At 38.5% G+C, this 22,149-nt stretch overlaps 2 protein-coding genes across 6 annotated transcripts in view; both read left to right on the forward strand.

The window, feature by feature from the left end:
• Positions 1-3,363, forward strand: part of OTOGL (otogelin like) — a 131,750-nt gene extending 128,387 nt beyond the window's left edge. For all 3 annotated transcript variants that reach the window (XM_072772890.1, XM_072772892.1, XM_072772891.1), the window contains 2 exons: positions 905-984; positions 1,656-3,363. In XM_072772890.1, the coding sequence (XP_072628991.1) occupies positions 905-984; positions 1,656-1,856 (281 nt within the window). In that variant the 3' untranslated portion in view covers positions 1,857-3,363. The remainder of the gene's footprint in view (positions 1-904; positions 985-1,655) is intronic.
• A 15,394-nt stretch (positions 3,364-18,757) lies between these two features.
• Positions 18,758-22,149, forward strand: part of PTPRQ (protein tyrosine phosphatase receptor type Q) — a 246,273-nt gene continuing 242,881 nt past the window's right edge. For all 3 annotated transcript variants that reach the window (XM_072772894.1, XM_072772895.1, XM_072772896.1), the window contains exons 1-3: positions 18,758-18,937; positions 19,723-19,770; positions 20,640-20,768. In XM_072772894.1, coding sequence (XP_072628995.1) covers positions 19,723-19,770; positions 20,640-20,768 — 177 coding nt within the window. In that variant the 5' untranslated portion in view covers positions 18,758-18,937. The remainder of the gene's footprint in view (positions 18,938-19,722; positions 19,771-20,639; positions 20,769-22,149) is intronic.

Raw genomic sequence — 22,149 nt, forward strand, 5'->3', positions numbered from 1 at the left:
ATTTCATATAAAGCACTTAGAGATCTTGTGGCTAACCTAGTTTGGAAACTGAAGACCTAATTTCAGTCTTTTGCAAACAAGGAAACCAGCAGAATGATTTCAGTGACTTTCCTAAAGGAACAAAGAAAGTCAATGTCAGAGTGAAGTAAGAACTTTGGTCTTTTGCATCCTGATTTGGGGGTTATTTACATCCACTCTCAGAGAGGGTTAAATATATCTTCTTAGGTGTATTATCAAGTGGTCATCCATCACACAGAGAGAGGTATATTACTGTATCATTAATTAATACAAAGTATTTTAATGTGAAGTCATAAAGATCATTTCAGAGCCATAAATATCAACTATAATATGACTCACCCATACATTTCAAAATGGTTGATAAATAATTCAATTACATTTGTGTATGATTTTTATATTAAAATGTATTAAGATAAAGTACTTTTAGATCTGTTTTTAACTTTAAAATAGATTTATGTGTATATGTATAGATGCCTAATCATGTACATGTGTATTTTACTTCTATGCATAATGTTTAATTCTAAAACTCACTTTACATTTTTAGAATTTTAAGTAGATATTCTATCTCTATATATAATACACACAGATTGATGTTAGCATTATTATGTGTGTGGAGTACTTTAATTTATGATTATGGTAGCTAGTCTAGGACATTAAGGTAAAGAGATGAGTATAATGCTAAAAAATGAGAACATCTATTTAGAAAGTGAAAATAAATATTTAACATAAAATATATGAGGGGAATTTTAATTATATCTTAATATAGGAATATGTTTTGTATAAATACATACATTTTTTATTTTAAATACATGAAGATGTTTAATTGAATTAAGGAACAATCTGACATGGGCCTTCTGATGAATGACTACATTCTATATTTTATCAGGCAAAAGAGAAGAAAGAATATGCCAGAAAGTGATCATTAAATCAATCATAAAGAAACAAGACTGTATAAGTAAAAACCCTGTAAGTGGGAAAATATAATTTGTTACATAAAGGGTATGTGTCTTTCCAAAGTATACATGTCTCAGCACTAATATGTTTGTAAGTCAACAAAATGGCAACAGTCACAATATTTAACTTTGAGATTATTCATGCATTCTGATATTAAAATATTCTGTTTGTGAAGAAGTGTGAACTATTCTTAGCATAAATAACCAATAGTTCTGAACCATAATTGCAATCTAGAGAGATGGAAATTAAAGCCAAATATATTTGACTATATCTTTTCTTAACTATGTAATTTTATTCAGCAAAAAAAAAAAGTCCTCATTCTAACCTTACCCCATTTAATATGGCCTATTCAATACTACAGTCTACATGAGCCATGATATAATACAGATTGCAGGAGAATCATGAGATTGTGATGAACATTTTACATATAGCTGACTAGTTTCTGTGTACATTTGTTTCAGAGTTTGATTTATGTCAGCCTTGCTGTCTTAGGCATCACCATGGAACATCTCTTGGATTTATTCAAGCTACCAAATTTTAATCTGGTATTTTTTGTAGCCTTCTAACATACAGAATTTGGAGACTTATAGTGACAATAAAGTTTTGCTTTCATTTGATTTCTGAGAATAAATAGCCAGTTTAAAAAATTTTAAGAATGCTTTTCTCATTGTCTCTCCTTACAGGTAAATGTCGCATCTTGTGATGGAAAATGCCCCTCTGCTACCATATATAACATCAATATTGAGAGCCATCTAAGATTCTGCAAGTGTTGTCGTGAAAATGGAGTGAGAAACTTGTCTGTGCCTCTGTATTGCTCAGGAAATGGCACTGAAGTCATGCATACTCTCCAGGAACCTATTGACTGCACATGCCAGTGGAATTAAATTTTTGGATTCCAAGAACTCTATGCAATAATCATAATGTCCAGTGAAGTTACCTTCTAACACTACTATTTAGGCATTGGAAGATTTATACTGTTTAACAATAGTGTGTTTTCTCAGAATATCGGGACATGGCAATTTAACACTTGGTACAAATATATGCAATTTCCTAGAAAAAATCAGATTTATTGATTTACTCTATTTTAGAGAATCCAGTGATTTTAAGTTGTTCAGCTGAAATGCAGTTATGTATATAATTGCAACATGCCACTGCCCTGGGATATTCTCATTGATTAGAAGATTATTTTGCAGAACTTTTTTCCATTGCACCCAGTAGTGATTTTTTTTTTCTTTACAAAGTCTAGTATAGCTACCCAAATTAAAATAACAGTGCTCTTTCTCTCCACTGTTTAGTCTGGGGTGTGTGTGTGTAATTACTTAAAATTGTCAACTGAGTAGTTATAAAGAGTAGGATACTTAGAAACAGATCATAGAACTATAAGATTTTAGATTTTTTAAAGCCTGAATGAATATTAGGGTTGTTATTGCAAATTCCTCTCAATTTGCAGGTGTATTAGGTCACTGGAGAAGCTATGTGACTTACACCAAATGACTGTGCCTTCCAGTCCTATGCTTTTTTCTTTTGAATGATATAGTGAGGTGTCTATCATGGAATCTTTGATTCTTAAGGAGTTTGCTTTGCATAGAATTAAAAATTTAAAACTTACTTCCTTTTAAAGAATTGAAAAAATGCCACACATATCTATGTATATACATACGTATAATAGTACCCCAATAATAGGAAATGAAGAAATGTAGCATCAGTTGCTAAATAGAGGAGGGATATCTTGGACTTTTATTTTTTATACCACTAAAACTGTTATCAAATATATTGTTACTATTTAACATTTAATTAACTATTTGCTATCTCATGGACCTATGATTTTTGATATGTATTTGCATTCAATTGAAGTTGCGTGCTATTTTGCTTTTCATGCTGCTGCTTTGCCAATGAAGAATGAAATAAAATTATTTGAATGTATTAATAATTCTACAATGGAATGCTGCACTTTTTAAATATAGTGGATTATTGACATTTGCAAGGAACATATCTTGAGATCTTTGCAAATCCCCAAATTTTCTGCCACTTACAGTATAGATTATCTGAGTTTCCTCATCTGTAAAAAGGAGAGAATGCCCTACTTGTTGTATGATTGTTGTGGGGGATCAAATGAAGTCAAATAGCAACAAGTAAATGGTAAAGGTGCATTGAAAAGCAAATATAGGGGCCTGATGGACTAGGTCCAGATTTCAGCTAGATGAGTTGCTTCTGTTTCAAAATCACGCTTCCCAGAAAAAAGTGCAGCTTATTAGATTTTTGACCTCCAGAGTTACTAAGAAATGAGTGAAAGAATGAAATGAACATTGCATCTGCAATGTCCCAGTGTCTAATGTACATAAAAATGGACTTTATCTTGTTTGTGCTTAATAAAAGTGTTTTATCTAGACATTAACATTTCAGTATTCTTTGACTCCTATAAAAAATGGACTGAATAAAATGTTTTTTGGTTAAAATAAATTAACTTTGTTTAAGAGAAACTATTATGTGCCTCAGTTGAGGCACATAATGTTGTGTATTGTCTGCCACACATTTCTTTATTTTCATGCTCTGTAAAATATTTGTTATTAAATTAAAAATGTGAAATCGTGTTTAAACCTATTTGGGGGGAGGGAAATATTGTCCTAGAATATCATAAGCATTCTGAAATACGCCAAATAGGTATTGACAACCTGCTATGTGCCTGGTGCTCTTCTAAGCTCTAAGGACATAGGTAAAATAAGGTAGACACAGTGTGGACCCTCCTATAATTTAAAGGCTGGTGAGAAAGTAGGTAATTAAATAAATATACCTATGAGAAAGTTCAGAAAGAAAGTTCAAAATGTTGGAATGTAAAATATGATACAGTTGATTCTCAAATCATCAGAGAGATACGAATGGACTTTGGATAAATGATGTTGGGACAACTGGATAATAACTTGAACAAAGAGAAATTTGGATTCATACATCCATTGAAATGAGGATAAACTCTATATGAATCAGATTTCAATGTTCAAAAAGGAGGGGTAGGACTTCTAAAAGAAAATACAGGAGAAATTCACTATTACCATAGAGTGGGGAGATTTTAATCCTTTTAATTCTGACTTAATATCCAGAAGCCCAGAAGAAAAGATTGATAAATTTAACAGGAAAACTGAAAACAGACAAATTCTGCAAGACAAAAAATATCAAACTCAAAAGAAAAATATAAACCCAAAGTGCAATATTTACAATGTTATCATTGATAAAGGCTAGTCTTCTATATAAAGATCTTATAAAAAAATCACAAAAGGAAAATCTGAACAACGTAATAGAAAAATGGGCCATTAACTTGTACTGATATTCTAGAGAAAAAGAAAGATAGTTGAGCATTTTTTTCAAGATTTATTTATTTATTTGAGAGAGAGAGAGAGAGAGAGGTGGGTAGAGGCAGAGGGAGAGGGAAAGAGAATCCCAAGCAGACTCTGATGCAGGGCTGGATCCCACAACCCTGAGGTCATGACCCAAGCCAATACTAGGAGTTATATGTTCAACTGACTGCACCACCCAGCACCCCAGTGGGGCATACATTTAACAAAAGCATTTCACATTCTATTTATTTGAAAAGCCATTTTGGGATGCCTGGGTGGCTCAACGGTTGAGTGTCTGCCTTTGGCCCAGGGCATGATCCCGGGATCCGGAATCAAGTCCCACATCAGGCTCCCCGCATGGAGCCTGCTTCTCCCTCGGCCTGTGTCTCTGCCTCTCTCTCTCACTGTATCTCTCATGAATAAATAAATGCAAATCTTTAAAAAAAAAAGAGAGAGAGAGAGAGAAAGAAAGAAAAGAAAGAAAGAAAGAAAGAAAGAAAGAAAGAAAGAAAGAAAGAAAAAAGAAAGAAAGAAAGAAAGAAAGAAAAAGAAAGAAAGAAAGAAAGAAAGAAAGAAAGAAAGAAAGAAAGAAAGAAAAAGAGAGAAAAAAGAGAAAGAAAGAAAAGCCATTTCTCACCTACCAGATGATAAAAAATTAAAAGTTTATATTTTTATCTTTTAGGCTAGGTAGCTAATAAACCACAAACATTTATTTCATATAGAAATGAGTGGAAGAATGAAATGAACATTGCAACTGGGATGTTTTCTCACCTGGCAGGAGGAGTGAGGGAGCTGTCTGCCATATTTTTTGTAAGGGCACTAATCCCATTCATGAGGGCTCCACCCTCATCTCCTACTTAACCTTTCAAAAGGCCTATTTTTTAATACCGTTACATAGGATGCTAGGATTTCAACATATGAATTTAAGGTGGGAGACACAAAAACTCAGACTATTGCAAGTAGTGTGGAAGGTAATTAGCGGGTGATAAATTGACCTCAATATAGACACTGTTCCTGATGTACCCATGCCCAGAATCACTCAGACACATGCTCATGTTGCTGCAGCTGCTGGTCCTGGACCTGCTCCCATCTTCCTGATAGTTCTCCACACAGGCAGCCTGAAACAGCTAGCAGCCCAGCACATGCAGAGGACAAGCCAAAGCCATTGGCCTCCTTGCCTTCCCCTGACCACTGGTTTTATTCTAGGAAAAAGGACTCCATTTCTCTCCCATGCTTGCCATGGGCATTCTGGCTTCTCCCACCACTTTTTAAAAAAATATTTTATTTATTTATTCATGAGAAACAGAGAGAGAGAGAGAGAGGCAGAGACACAGGCAGGGAGAAGCAGACTCCATGCAGGGAGCCCGATGCGGGACTTGATCCTGGGTCTCCAGGATCACACTCTGGGCTGAAGGCAGGTGCCAAACCGCTGAGCCACTCAGGCATCCTGATTCCCACCACTTCTGAGCCTGGAAGAAGCACCATACCCCCATGACTACCCTCATTAAGTGGGAAATGCAGTCTGGAATAAAGAGGGAGTAAATACCTGGTGAGGTGAACTCTGAACAGTGAATGACAGGCTCAGGAGCCAGAGGCAGATTGCTCACTGTCACTCCTTCTGGACCATTCCCGGATACAGTGGGTCCTTTGGCCTTTTCCAGATGTATCTGTGCCCTATGTGAGCTGTGGCCTGCTCTCTAATAATTTGACCTTATTTGCTTTTGTTTCTCTCCTGCCTCACTTCCCTTAAGTCAGTTCCTTGCAGAGCCTTCTCCACGTCAGTAAATAACAAAGTGTGTGTGCGTGTACGTTGTGTAAGCATGTAGTTGAACACATATACATATTTCTTCAGAGGCTCAGAAATTTTCATTTTAAAACCACAAAATGCTAACTTTTATTAAATCAATAAAGATTTAACTGTCTACTATGTCCTATTGGGAGGGAGAAGAGTGAAAAAAAATCATGCAGTTTGTAGGAGAAAAAGAATATAAAACATCTACCTAAATAATTTCTATTGTCATTCTATTTATTTTAGCTTTTCTTCCTGCCTTTCTTGATCTGGGATCAAATCGAATATATTTTTTTAACTTTAAATTTCTCTAAGAAGTTTTACATTTTATTTTATTTTATTTTTTAAAGATTTTATTTATTTATTCATAGACACACACACACAGAGAGAGAGAGAGAGAGAGAGGCAGAGACACAGGCAGAGGGAGAAGCAGGCTCCATGCAGGGAGCCTGAAGTTTTACATTTTAAAAAGCTTTTCTGCAGTAGAAATTTTATATGCTATATGGTATTTTCTTAAGTGAGTATCAAATTTATTTAACCAGTCTATTAATGGATACTATTTTTTTTTCTCATTTTCTCTATTATAAGTCCTTATGCATGAAGTGGAATTGAAGGACCAAATGGCATCAACATGCTGAAGAATTTCTGTATGTATTGCCTAGTTTGTCTTCCATAACTGCTGCTCAACTTTTTCCTCCCTCAAAAGTTTATAAGAATTTGTTCCTTTTGTCCTTTATCATCATCAACACTAGATAGTAGCAGACAAAAGTCCTTATTGATATAACTAAGAAAAAAGGTCAGCTCATAGTAGAATAGATGCCTGACTGTGCCACTGAATTCAATCCTTTTTATATATTCATTTTATCTCCTATTTTTCCTTTGTCCATTTTCTTAGTGGTAATTTTACAGAGTGCCCTTTCAGGACAAAGGATTTTGCAAACTTTAATATACCTGTTTTTACCTTTAAGTAATTTTTAAAAAGATCTTATTTATGTATTGATGAGAGACACACAGAGGCAGAGACCTAGGCAGAGAGAGAAGCAGGCTCCCTGCGGGGAACCTGATGCGAAACTCGAACTCAGGACCCCGGGATCACGCCCTGAGCGGAAGGCAGACGCTCAACCTCTGAGCCACCCAGGCATCCCTCGACCTTTAAGTATTATAATTAATATATCCTGAGACTTTTGGTTCTGTTTTTAAAATTAAGTTATTAGTAGTAGAACAAAACCTCTTATTCATGTTAGTTTTAAGAGATGAATACGAATTAATTCTTAATATATTCCATGCAATTAAGCTGAAAAGGAGAAAAGGCAGAGACAGTACCTTGAGGCGCTACTGTCCAAAAGAGAATAGAGGCTTTTAGTAGGAATTAAAAGGTTTCTGAGCTTTTCCTAGGCAATTAATTATCACACAATGTTTCAAGGTTCATGTTCACATTACCTGGAAAGTAACACTATTGAAATCAAGATATCTCAACAATTTCTTAAAATCAATCTTTTTGAGAACATTTGTGGTTACATCATGTAGATTGAGAGGATTTCAAGATACACAAAATTTCTGACGCTGGCCAGAGGGACTGCAGCCCAAGTGAATTAGGATTCACATTTGTGCTAATATTCCCAGATGAGGTCACTGTGAATGGTCCTGGAGTCTGGTTTCTGTATAAAGGTGCTCATCTGAGGGGCAAGGGGGTGCTGAAATCTGGCTCAGGCTTCTCAAGCCAGGTCATGGACCCTGACAAGAAGCTGTTTCTACCCAGAAGGAATGCCTTTTTCTTTGCATGAAGATGCTGGCCTCTTGCCAAGCCAAACACCCATGTGGGAGTGCATCTTACCAGAGGGAGGAGTTGTTTCTAATAATTCCTGAGGTATTTTCTAATTTATCCACCAGACAAAGTGCCTTTCCCTAATGTATCTGCCATGAGGAGGCACCTTTTGCTAATTCGCACAAAGGTTAGCAATCATCTTGCTATTAGCCTGTTTTTTCTAATAATGTTTTTATTTATTTTTTTTATGTTTTTTTTCTAATAATATCCTATAAATGGCTGTGGTACTTGAAATCTTGCCCTTATGCTGTATCTTGGGGTGAAAAATAAAAAGCTTGACTTTTTAGAGCTATTTCACTAACAACTGCTAACTAGAAAGACTGACATTCTGGTTAAAGCCAAAATTCTATCATGTTATCGAAAAAGTTATCTATTATGAGAAAATAGATTACAGAAACCTTGAGATGGATAAAAAATTTTTAATTGTGTTTTGTTTACCAAAGAGTATGGAATTTAAGTTTTCTACCTTCTGAGTCATATTTATTTTGTGCCCAAACTATATTTTGTCTGTCTATATATACTATTAAAACCTATATATGCATGCAATAAACACACACATAAAAATAAATTCAGTTTTGCTACCCGGTTTAACCGTTCTGCATATAAATGAACTATAGTCCCTACTGCTAGTCCTAATATCTCCATTATTAAATTCTTATGTTTGCTCTATTTCTTGGTTTCTTGATTAAGTCTCCAAGTAATTTTTCTCCAGAAAGGTATATGGATTGGATATTTCCTGAGGCTTTGCTCACACTGAGCATGATAGCTAAGGTCTCAGACTTTTGGATGAAATGGGCATAAGTTCAAATCCTAATATCATCTTTTTCCATGTGACTCTAAGTAAACTTCATAATTTTGTACTTCATAGTTTTCAAATTTCTCATAGGATTCATGTGAGGCTAATGGAATTAATACATGTAAAGTACTTACTAAAGTGTTTAACACATAGAAAGGACGTGAGGTATATAAGCTGAGTAGAAAAGTTTGAGGTCATAGTTTGCATTCAGAACTGTAGGCATTACTTCATTGTGTTTGGACATTTTGTGCTGCAAAAGGAATGTCTGGATTCCATTTCAGTATTTGGTTCCATTATAGGTATAGTTCTTTTCTTTTTTTCTTTGAATGATTGCTTATTATAATTTCCCTTCAATAATATCATGAAAATATGTATAGGTATGATTCTCTATTTACTGATATTATTTTGGATCTTCTGATCTTCACACAATCTTTTTCTAAAAATATAAGAGGTGTTTCTTCTATTGCTAGTAAATTTTATTCGATATTTTCATTTTAATCTGGTTTTATTTACTTATTTTTAAAGATTTTATTTATTCATGAAAGAGAGAGAGAGGTAGAGACAGGCAGAGGGAGCAGCAGGCTCCATGCAGGGAGCCCGATGTGGGACTCGATCCCAGGACCCCAGGATGATGCCCTGGGCTGAGGGCAGGTGCTCAACCACTGAGCCACCCAGGCGCCCCTAATCTGGTTTTATATTCAGAAACATTAATTATGTGTACATTGTTTTTCTTTCATACTTATGACATTTTCTGTCTTCTGTCTTCATCTATTATCTTTTGTGCTCCGCATAATAGTATATTGTTTTTCTTCCATGAGAGTCATTCATACTTGCTCTATTTCTATCAGTCTAGATTGTAAATCTGAAAACGCATTTTAGGTTTCCTCGTATTTATTTCCTATTAGGTTACCTTTTTAACTCATCTAATTTTTTTTTTAACTTCAGGCTATTTTTTATTTATACCAGACTGTTTTTCCCTCTCAATATTTTTTCCATAGTTTTATAGAAATAATGTATTTTGCACACATTACACAAAAAACAAAAATTTTCCTGATTTCTTCCCCTGAATTCTGCATCAGAGTGCTTACAGTAGTTAATTTCTTCTCCTCAATTTTTACGATGATATTCTCTTTACTTTGTAGTACTTTTTCATAGGTCTTCTGGCTGATTTTCATGTCATTTTTGCTGTTCGTATTAGACCAAATGGATTGCCCTTGGTTGCCTTCTATTATCACTTGATGAATGGTAAGAATTTTACTCTCTTATTTCCAACTACAGGGCAGGATGATAAAGTTGATTTCTGTTTTACTTTCTATAGTTTGGTGAATATCTGCTAATATTTCTCAGCTACAAAGGTGACAGATTCCTTTATATCCTTTCATGCTTCTCTGATATCCCAAATTGTCAAAATTCATGAAAAACTATACTTTTCTTTGTTCACAGCTACCATTTTTGTCGTTCATTTTTCTTGATACTTTATCTATGATGTTTGTCTTGTAATGACCACTCATAAAATACAGTCGAGTACTGCTAAAATCTGTTGTTTCCTGGGAGCTAGTATCTCTCAATAGATCCAGAAAGATCAGAAAGATAGAATTAGAGAGAGTTTAGCTACTTTTGAAAGACACTGTTTCATAACCAAGTGGTCACTGACCAGCTTCTGATGTATAGATCTCCAAACTCTGAGTCAAGGAATTTGAAATGAGTGAGATAAAAGCTATCTCCTTTGTCTTTTCTGGAAGATTTTTTTATCTCTAATAAAGAACAGCTTTTCTTCTGAAGTCAGTTTTGTTCTGTGACATGATTTTAGTTTTTGAATTTTGTTTGGTTTTGTTGTTATATTTTACAACCATACAAACTGAGACGCAAATGCCAACAGTATACAAAAGGTCTACAAAATTTTGTAAGGGAGTCTTGAGAAAATAAAATGACTATGCTATTAGGATAACATATGCTTAACCAAATAAGTGAGAATTATTTAATGTTGAGAACAGTAGATTAAAATCAACATTTAGAAAATGATTTTTTAACTTTAGAAAAACTCTAAAGGATATAAATATTTTAGACCTTCTGTTAAAAGTAGCTAAACTTTTTTGTCCTGATAATCATTTCCTTGATCTAACTGCAGCTGCTCTAAGTTATATCAAATAAGATGCGATTAATTATTTAATCAATGGGTAAAGATATTCTATAGCTCTTTATGTGATTCATGGTTAGGAAAATAGCCTCTGGAACTAGGATGCCTGAGGTCAAATCCCAATGATGAGACTTATTAATCCTGGGGGGGATGAGTGCCACTGCAAAGAATATCTTTCACAGAATTTAAGAATTTGAGATAACCAACTTTGAGATGGGCCAGAGTTAATGAAGCACCAGGACTCAAATGCATTTCTCTCTGTTTCCATTGCTCTGCCAATTTCATACTCTCCTGCTGCATTCTGGGTGCTCCACATGGCAACTTTGGTAACGGCAACTCTGTATGTGGCTTTAATGAAACAACATTCAATATGTTTTCCAACAAAGAGGACAGGACATCTATCTCTGAGCTCTAGTTAGAAACTCCTGTGTAATGACTGCCCACGCTTACAATCGCATTAACTGTGGGTGAGTGTTTCTTTTCTATTGCTGTGAAATGAAGTACCACAAATATAGTGTCTTGAATCAAAACATTTATTATCTGACAATTTCTGTGGATCAGGAGTCTGGGCTCTCTGCTCAGGATCTCACCAGGCTGAAATCAAGTTGTTAGTTAGGACTGTGATCTCATCTGAGGCTGTGAGTCCTCTGTTTCCAGGCTCTTTCTCATCGTTAGTCGAATTAAGTTCCATGAGATTGTAGGACGGGATCATGGATTTCTGGCTGGCTGTAGGCTGGGGCACACCCTCAGCCCCTGGAGGCAAGGCCCATGTTCTAACCACCTGACCCTCTCACATCATGGCAACTTACTTCTTCAAAGTCAGCAGGAGAATGCCTCTTTTGTTCTGCTACAATAAAGTCTTAGATAATGTAAATAATCATGGTAGTGACAATCTCATTTTCACAGGTCCACCAAACCTCAGAGGAAGGTGATTATAGAGGGTGAATGACTAGGGGAAGAAATCTTAGGTCTCATCCCAGAACTGTACCAACAGCAGGGGTTAGAGTATTATGCTTAGACTGATCAGGGTCACTGGCCACCTGTATGAGCTCAGAGAGCTCCCTTATTCTCTCCTCTCCTCTAAAGAAAAACAAGACAGTCCCACTAATCCATCCAGGTTAAAAGATTCAAGGAGGGGATGTTTTTATGTTGGTCTTTAACTTTTTTCTTTCATTTTTCAGAGTATAAAGATAGTGGATCTTGCCATCTGGATAGAAGACCCTCATAGTTTCCTTGCCTTGCTTTTCCTGTCCCCCCAGCTGAGACATTTTCTCCATCAAAGTTTCTCAGTAAATACTGAACTCACTAAACATGTTAAATGTACTGATAATCTCATTTAGAAATAAATTCCCACCCTTCCTGGCATACTTGTTAACAAATCTAGCAGAAAAGTCATAAACGTGATGGACCAGACCTCAAATTATTTCACAACCACCCCATTCCAGAGATGCAGATTTTTTTTTGTTTAGTCTCGATTCTCAATATGACATTTGCATTTTAGTCCACACCAATAAATACAGATAAATCTGAGTTTTAATCTTGGATTCTGAAATGTAGCCAGTAACACTTTATTAAACATACCATTTTCACTCAGAGTAAATTCATTTGGATTAATTTGGATGATTAAATCATTTCATAAAAGATCTGTTGCAGTAACTACTTTTCATATTGTATAAATAAATATGCTAGAAAGATAATACCACAAATTGTTAGGAAATTTTGCATTGTGGAAAAGGCCAATCCTAGCTACAGAACTCAAACACCAAGCTTTTTGGCATCACATTTAAAAAAACAAATACAGATGAAAAACATGCTGCTAATCCATCTTTTATTTTCTTTCTCTTGTAACTCATGCCAGCAAAATAAAGCTTAGAAATTCTATAGCAACAATGGCTTTCCTTTAAATAATGATAGAAATCTGGTTCACTTTGATTACATGTCAGCTTATAAAAGTGTTATTTTTGTGAGAAAATTTAGAGTAAAATATCTCCTTTGAAAGAGGACATTTAAAAAAGACCTGTAAGAACAGAAGTCGGGAAACAAGGAAAGACAAGAAATAGTACATCTAATTTATCTAAAAGATTTAAGGAAGAATGTTTTTGTGTTGGTCTTTAATTTTTAGCACTGTTCCATTTTAACCTTAAAACAAGATACTTTCCCCCAGCCTGGACTGTGACAGATCTTGCTACTCTAAAGAGTAAATCATTAGGAAAGAAAGAGTCTTGTGCATATCACAAATGACTCAGAAAAAAACTCTTCAAATTTGAAGCAGAACTAGGTTAGAGGAATCCTGTAAGTCATACGTTAGTTTTTTTTTTTTTTTGAGTGACATGACTAATCTTAAAACTTGTATTTGTGTTTCAAAAATATTTAAAAATATTTACAATGAAGTAAGTCCCAAGTGTCACCTAGAAAAAGGAGAGGGCACAGACTTTTATAATATGCCTTCTACAAGTATTCATAAAAAGATATTTGTGAAGTGCTCATTATGGAAAGTATCACAATTGGCTCGTGAGTAATATGAAAATCAATAGGAAATGAGACTTACCTTCAGGGAGACTACAATCTTATAGAGATATTAAGATGTTCGCAGATAATAATATAAAAATTAGAATCCAATGAGCCATGTATTTGAGGCATTAGGTACCGCAGAAGCACAGAGAAGGGGGGATATAGCTCTTGTTAGGAATACCAGGAAAGGTTTCATGAAGAAAGGAAATCAGAGGAAAGTCTTACAGGGAAAAACAGTGAACTGAACATGTACGATGTAAACTAAACATGGGCACAGTAAGGAATTAGGGAGGCTGAACAGCATTGAAGACACTGAGATGGAAAGTAACATTATCAGAACTGAATTCTGGGAAGATTAATCTGAAGACAGCAGAAAATAGGTTAAAATAGAGGAAAAACTAGAGATAAGAAGTTTGTTTTGTTTTTTTTGCAGGGTGGGGGGTAAAGAGGAGGCAGGCAGAGGGAGAGGGAGAGAGAGAATCTTAAGCACACTCCACATCCACACCCAGCACCGAGTGAGAGGTGGGGATCGATATCAGGACCCTGACATCATGACCTGAGTCCAAATCAAGAGTTGGATGCTTAACCAACTGAACCACTCAGGCACCCCTAGAAATAAGACCTGTTTTAGATTAATCTAATAAGGAAGGAATGAAGGGATGCCAGTTATCACAGTGATACTGTGATTTATAATAAAAAATATATATTTGATTATCATTGCTGTTTCCCTTGAAATTTCCTAAGTGATGGGAGCTGTAAACATGTCTTCTGTTACTTAATGAGGTGACTAAGGACAGATTCTAAGAATGGAGGCTGGTTGCAAGTGGAGCCAACCATATGATCAGGGGGTTGGAATTTTCAGTCCCACCACCACCTTCCGGAAAGGGAGAGGGCTTGGAGGTTGGACCAATAACCAGTAGCCAATGCTTTAATTAACTGTGCTTGTGTAATGAAGCCTCCATTAAAAACAAAAAGGATGGGGTTATGGGAGCTTTCAGGTCGGTGCTGAACACATGGAGATTTGATGAGAGCCGTGCACTCCAAGAGGGCGTGGATGTCTCCTCCCACCTACTTCACCCTTGGATCTCTTCCATGTGGCTGTTCCTGAGTTCCATCCTTTGATAGTAAACCAGTCATCTAGTGAGGAAACAGATTTTCTGAGTTCTGTGAGCCACTCTAGCAAATTAATTGAACCTACAGCCAGTAGGTCAGAAGCACAGATACCTACCTGGGCTTGTAACAGGCATATGAAATAGGATGTTGAGGGGATCTCCTAAGACTGCATGCTTAGCCTGTGGAATCTGACTCTATCTCTGGATAGACAGTGTCCGAATTGAGTTGAATGGTAAGACACCCAGCTGGTATTCCAAGAATTGCTTGGTGGTGTGGGGGTAACACCTCCCTCCCAGTCACGCACATTGGAATTGGGTCTAGGAGCCCAAAGACTAGACGAGAGGGAAAGAGGGCCTGGATTTAGATAGTAAAAACAGGAACAAAGAGGAATAAGCCTGCGTGCAGAATCAGTATATAATACTCAGCAACTCCCTCTGTAGAATTTAAGCTTCATGAAGGGGAGGACTAATAACATTTGTTACTACAGACTCAGAGCTTAGCACTGTGCTTGACACATGGCTCAAAAGTACTTAATACTTTTGATTGAATGACTGGAATTTGAAGGTGAGGAAAGGATAGGTAGTGTGTTTATTTGTATAATTTGTACATTTCTATCAGAGATGTGGTTTTGCAGATATGTCCACCCAATCTCTGGTGAAGACTTGGATTTCCTTACATAATAGATATTTAAATAAGATGCCAAACAACATATTGCCTGGTAGGGAATTCATGTTATAAGGCGTTAGTGATCTTCATTATTGCCTAAATGGCTTTCAGCTGTCTTTCACCATCAGCAAAGTAAGCTATTTCTCTTAAAAAATAAATGCCCTGAAAGAGTACTAAATCTACACTTTCCCTTTTCTAAAAGGAAAAGACCCATAATTTAAAAAAAAAAAAAACTTCCTCTTAACTTCTCTAGAACTAATTTAATTCCTAGACCAAATAAAGGAACAAAGTCTTAACTAGAATATAATTTCATAGGGTATTACTTCAGGAAGGAGTGCTTTCGAAGGAAACCCTATTGATTAACTTGCTACCAAGTTTATTGACCTGGTGGAAAGATTGATGGAAACTATGGAAGGTGGTAGGCTGTTTATTCAAAATGCCATTGTTTGCAAAGCAAATATATGACCAAAAGAAAACCATATTGAAATATATATATACTTTAGTCAATTTGCCTGATGGATTTTTATCTTATATATTTATTTTTTTTGTGATCAGTTTCCTGATTTTTCTGGGTTTTTTTTTCCCACCATTCTTGAGATAAAATTGATGTACAATATTGTACAAGTTTAAGGTATAAAACATAATGATTTATGTATATACTGCAAAGTGATTACTAAATACGTGGTAGATTTTTAATTTTATCATTATTTCTCAAAGCCCAAAATTAATTCATTGTCAATATAATGACTTTGTGATATACTATCTCAACTTCTTCTACTCTTAAAAAGCAAAGATCTGTACCACCCTCAGGAATCAAAACAACAAAAATACAGTTCACATCTCTGTGTTTAAATTAAGACACAGTTCATAGCATCAAGGAATTCCTAATCTGGCTAAAGACATAAACACATAAGAAGTAACTTTTTGTGTTACAGTGTAAGCAAAGTCATGTAGGAAAACAGAGGTGCAAATGATTACAGTCTGTTACTTCAGGAGGGTACAAGTTAGGGTGTCCAGGCGGAGACGAAAGAGGTTACATTGAAGTGGAATTGGCCTGAGGTATTATATAAAAGCAAGGGTCAGACTAGGCTTTCAAAGATTTTTTTTTTAATTCATTCATGAAAGACACAGAGAGAGAGAGAGGCAGAGACACAGGCAGAGAGAGAAGCAGGCTCTATGCAGGGAGCCCGACATGGGACTCGATCCCTGGTGTCCAGGATCACGCCCTGGGCCAAAGGCAGGCGTCAAACCACTGAGCCACCCCGGGATCCCCCAGACTAGGCTTTTAAGTGAGCACCTCAGGCACCAACCATCACATGAGTTTTTTAGAAAGACCAGACTAGCTAACAGTGTGTAAGGGAGATTGGGGTCCTCTGACCTAGTCTCAGTAGGAACTTACCAGAAGTAATTGCAGTGACCCAATACTAGGTATCATTCTATTGAATCATTATATTGAATATTTATTTATTTATGTATTTATTTTAAGATTTTATTTATTTATTAATGAGACTCATAGAGAGAAAGGCAGAGATGCAGGCAGAGGGAGAAGCAGCTCCCTGCAGGGAGGCTGACCTGGGACTCCATCCTGGGACCCCGGGGTCATGCCCTGGGCCAAAGGCAGGTGCTCAACCCCTGAGCCCCCCAGGTGCCCCTCTATTGAGTGTTTATACTCCAGGAAGCACTCTTCGAGCTTACTGTTGACTACACTCACATTTTCAAAGATGCTTAGCTAACTAAGTCAAACTATAAGAACGAACAGAGAGCTAAGGCCATCATCTAAGCCCATGGCTGGAAGCCTAGAAGGGAAGTAGTTGTCCTAGGGGATGTTTTGGACGGAGACTCAGATCTTTGAGGAGCACTGCAATAATTACATCCTAAGTTCTCAAGCAGAGGCAGTCTATTGCAAGGACCTTCCTTGCTGCCAGTTATCATAGGCTGTTTTAAGTTAGAAAACTGAATAGCAACACTGAATACTGTAGAAATGCACTTTGCTCAGTAATACTTGAGTTGTTGCAATATTTGATTATCCATTTGGTTGTTACAGAAAAATTCTTAACTGTAATTGATGGTTGTTGCCGTAATAGTATATTGCCTGTATTTCTACCTCTAGTAATGGGCTTTATGTGCTAGATTTTAATATCCTTGAGCCTGGGCAAGTGCACAAGTCTTTTAAAAAGAAACATGGTTTACTTGCACAAAACCGATCCGTTTTGAGAGATCGTTAATGCCCTTGAAGTGGTTTTGTGGGTGTGAAACAAATGGTGAGAATTTGAATTGGTCCTTCTTATTATAGTATTGAAATTAAGGCTACTTAATTTATCAAGTCATGTTCATGCCCTGATTTTATATACTTGTATCTATCAATAAACATTGTGATACTTGAAAAAAAAAAAAGTGAGGATGCAGAGGTGCTGACTTTCAGGCGTTGGTAGGCTGACCGTGGGGAGGGGGAGGGGGAGGGGGAGGGGGCCCGAATCTCGTCCTGCAAGGACGGTCTTGAATTGCCCCCGGGACACCGGGGCGAGGACGGCCCAGCCGGGCTGCAGACGCTGCTCTGAAGCCCCGGCAAGAAAGGCTGCAGCGCCTGGGAGGGACGGGACCCACACCCCACGGGGGAGCGAGACACCCGGACTCGACGGAGCCACCGTGGGTCCCCCCGGAGGTCGGGGTGTCGGTGGGCGACGTGGGTACGAAGAGGCGAGACCCAGGCGAGGCGACGTCAGGGATGCGGGCTGGAGGCCTCGCGAGGGAGGAAGAGCCCGCCGGGGCCGCGGGAACCGAAGCGGGCGCCGCAGGGACCGGCTCGCCGCGGCGGGACCAGGCGCCCGCCCCCTCCTCTGCCCCGCTCCCGGCTCCCCGCGCCCGGCGCGCCTGCACCCGCCTCCCTCCCTCCCTCCCTCCTGCGCCGCGTTTCCACGGAGACCAGCCCTCGATACCCGACCCCACCCGACCGCGCGGGAGGCACTGCGGGGGGCTCCCCGGCCCCGCCCCCGGCCCCCCGCCCCGCCCCAGGCTCGCGCCCCTCTCTGCGCCTGCGCGAGCGGCACCTGCCCTGGGGTACCCCGGCGCCGGCCTCGGCCACGCCCCCGCCCCGACCACGCCCCTCCCCTGCCCCCGCCCCCGGCCCGCCCCGGTGCCGCCCCCGCGCTGCCCTGGTTGCCTCCTCGCCCGCTACGCGCCCCGCGGTCCTTGAACCCGAGCTGTCCTGCAGCCCGAAGGCAACTTCGGCGGCCGGTCTGTGAACCGCTGCTTCCCAGGGCAGCTGCTCTCTTCCTCCCTCCCGGCCCGCCCCTGGCCCCGCCCCCGGCCCCGCCCCCGGCCCCGCCCCCGTTCCCGGCCCCGCCCCGCCCCCGGCTCGCGCCCCGCTCTGCGCCTGCGCGAGCTGCACCTGTGCTGGGGTACCCCGGCGCCGGCCCCGGCCACGCCCTCACCCCCCCGGCCACGCCCCCGGGCTCGCGGTCCGCCCCCCCCCCCCCGGCCCGCCCCGGCCCCGCCCCCGCGCTATCCTCGGTGCCTCCTCGCCCGCTGCGCGCCCCGCGGTCCTTGGACCCCGAGCTGCCCCGCGGCCCGTCTGTGACCCGCTGCGCCCCGGGCCGCCGCCCTCTCCGTGCCTCCCGGCCCGGCCCCGCCGCCTGCAGAACGGAGCCCGAGCGGGGATTTGGACCGGGCTCGGCGGCCTCCGGGCGGCTGGTCTACCCCGAGGTCGGGCCTGGGCGTGAGCGCCGCCCCCGGGGCCGCACTGTCGCGGCCGACGCCCGAGCCAAGAAACCGACAAGGCTGAGCTCTGCAGCCCGGGGAGGTGCCCGAACTGGGTTGTTGGTATTTCTTTTGAACTGGGTTGAATTTCGCGCGACGTGAACACCTTGCGGGGAGCCAGAGAGCATTCTGTAGAAGCAGCTCGCTCTGCACTGGGCTCCCCGGGGGTCTGCACGGATCGTGGGGACCCCGTGGAATATTTTTCAGTTTTAGAAATATATGAATTTTAAATTCCAAGTGTGTTCGCTTACCCCCCCCCCCCCTTGTGTCTTACCTTGAACGTAGGATTCTGTTCCCAGATTCCCAGGAAACGGGACACAGGCTTTTTCAGATAAATGCATTTAAAAAAAATAAATGGAGTCGAAAAGGCTTGAGCGTTTTTTTCCCATTTCGTCGGTAGTTTTGAAACATTTTTCATCACGATGGTGTAACTTCAGAATGTGAGAAATTACTTCCAACGATGAAGCAGGGTGTAGGCGTATTCAATTTCCATCAGTTAGGGTTAAATGGTGTCACACAATGCCATGCAATTGCCTATAGCTGCCTGATAATTCATTTTATTTCTAGCATCTCCTTTATATTTAATTATAGCAGCTTCTAGAAGCACATTGTTTTGTTATTTGTGGGAAAGTACTGGTGTTTCCAGTTTTCTTAGGTGCAGGATATTATGCAGCACCTGCTTAGTAATGCCTTAGCATTCAGTGGGATGGGCAGCCTAATTTGAGAAGATGTAACAATAAAGTGATACACATCTAAAGAATGTCCAATAGTTTGGTTTTAAGCCCCCCCCAAAATGTTTAATTGAGCTGAATATGCTTTATTTTCCAGATGGAGAAATCAATTATTCTATTGCTCTGGGTACAATATGTTGTTAAGGTAAGACATTTTTCAGCGTGCGATGTTGTTGTTGGAAATAATTAGCTAATGGCAGGATGCTATTGCATTGGGTCTGCCCGTTTTAGAAAAGGAGGGGTATGTTGAAGAGAAATAACACTAAACATTAGGATTAGACGATTTTCTTTGCTACGTGTTGCACAGATTTGTGCATACAGATGGCATCTGTTTTCATTGCTTACAAGTTCTGTTGGAAAAATCAGTGGGGAGGGAGATCAGAATTTGATGAAATTCATGGTAGAGTAAGGCATTTTGAGGTTGTTTTTGGTAGGAAATTTGATAAGTAATATCATTATCTTCAAGTCTGAAGTCTTTTCTTATCATCTAGGGAATATACCTCTGATCCTGTGGTCTGGTTATTTTGTCTCAGTTGCTAACATTTCATTTATCAATAAACTGAACCTCAAAAATTAACTCAGGGTCAAACACTTTGTACTCCATTTTTATTGCAAGTGTGTTATCAAGAATGCCTGTGAAATAATTTAGTTCTGTAGCCATTATCATCAAGGTACACAGTTGACACACCGGGAGGGTGTGCTGTGTTTCTCCTGTGATTTTGAGTCTCTTGGACCCCAGGAATGTGGTGTTTCCCACTTTGAGAAACATGGATCTTGAATTTCCTTGCTCTCATTTGTACTTGTTATTTTTGAGACTATGTTTACAAGGACAGTATCCAATGGATGTTACCTATTTCATATGAAAAAAATAATATTGCTGAAATACTTTTCAATTTTAATTTGACATATTTTAGGCTCAATTTTTGTAAGTTTGTCAATAAAATACTAATAATAACCAAGAGTTGAAGAAGAATTAACCAACTAACCAAAAGTTACTTTTCTTTCCTATTTCAGATCTCAAAAAGTTTCTGTTTTATGAATAATCGAACAACAGTTGTTATTGAATGGGATGAATTTCCTAAGGGAAAAAGTCCTGAATTTTATTTTTTAAAATACCAACTTGTTAATAATTTTGCTGAAAAAGTAAGGCATCTTTTCTTTTTGCCTCTGATAAAAAGTAATCAGAATGTGAATTTATTTTGACCAAATATCATATCATAGTAGGAATTTGGTAGTTATTGGGATTTCCTTTTTCCCTAATTTTATTGAGATAATAATTGACATATGACATTGTATAAGTCTAAGATAGACAACGTAATGCTCTGATATATGTGTATTGCAATATTATGACCACAGTACACGTAGTTAACATCCATTATGTCTCATATAGCTACAAATAGTTTTTTTTTTTATGATAAGATCTACTCTGGAGCAACTTTCAAGTACACAGCAGGATTGTTATTTATTCTCATCATGTTGTACATTATATCCCCAGAAGTTACTTATCTAATAATTGTAAGATTGTATCTTTTGATCTTCACCCAGTATTTCCCCACCTCTGGGAACCACCAATCTCTTCTCTTTGTATGATTTTAGTTTTTTTTAAATTCCACATATAAGTGAGATTGGTATTTGTCTTAGTCTGATCTATTTCACTTGCGTAATGCCCACGGGGTCCGTCCATGGTGTCGTAATGGCAGGAGTTCCGGCTTTTTTATAGCTGAATAGTACTCCTGCGTGTGTATACCTCATTTTCTTTATCCATTCATCCATCAATGGACACTTTAGGAATTGCTGGTAGTTTTATTGTGAATTTTTTTGAGGCCCTTCCATACTGTTTTCCATAGTAGCTGCACAAATTTATATTCTCAGCAGTAGTCCACCAGGGGTTCCGTTTTCTCCTTATCCCTACGTAGCAGTTGTTGTCTCTTCTTTATGATGAAAACCATTCTGTTAGGTGCCATTCTGACACTGTAGTTTCAGTTTGCATTTCTCTAATGATTAATGATATTTGAGCACATTTTCATATACCCTTTGGACATTTGCATATCTTCTTTGGAAAAAAGTCTTCATGTCTTTTGCCCATTTTATTTATTTATTTTTTTTCTTTTGCCCATTTTAATTGGAGTATTTATTGCTGTTTGCTTTTTGTTATTGAGTTGTATGAGTTCCTTAAATATTTTGGATATTAGATGTGTGGTTTGCAAATATTTTCTCCCATTCCATAGATTGGCTTTTTCTTTTGTTGATCATTTATTTTGCTATGCAGTTATTGGGATTTCTTGCTTTTATTTCATTAGTGTATGAAGTGTTAGCATTTTTTGAAATATCTTCAGTAAATAGTTGATCAAATACCACTGCACTTTTTCATAGGAATGATATTTTAAAATAATTTATACACTATACAGAAAGTAATTATTTAAAGTAATGTCATTTTATATAAAAATATTTTATGTATATGTTTAAATTCTGTTTGAAAAATTGCTTCTTATGAAGGTAATGTAGAAGTCACACTTTTAGTGAA

The sequence above is a fragment of the Canis lupus genome, chromosome 13, assembly GCF_048164855.1.
Source record: "Canis lupus baileyi chromosome 13, mCanLup2.hap1, whole genome shotgun sequence".
NCBI classification, from domain to species: domain Eukaryota; kingdom Metazoa; phylum Chordata; class Mammalia; order Carnivora; family Canidae; genus Canis; species Canis lupus.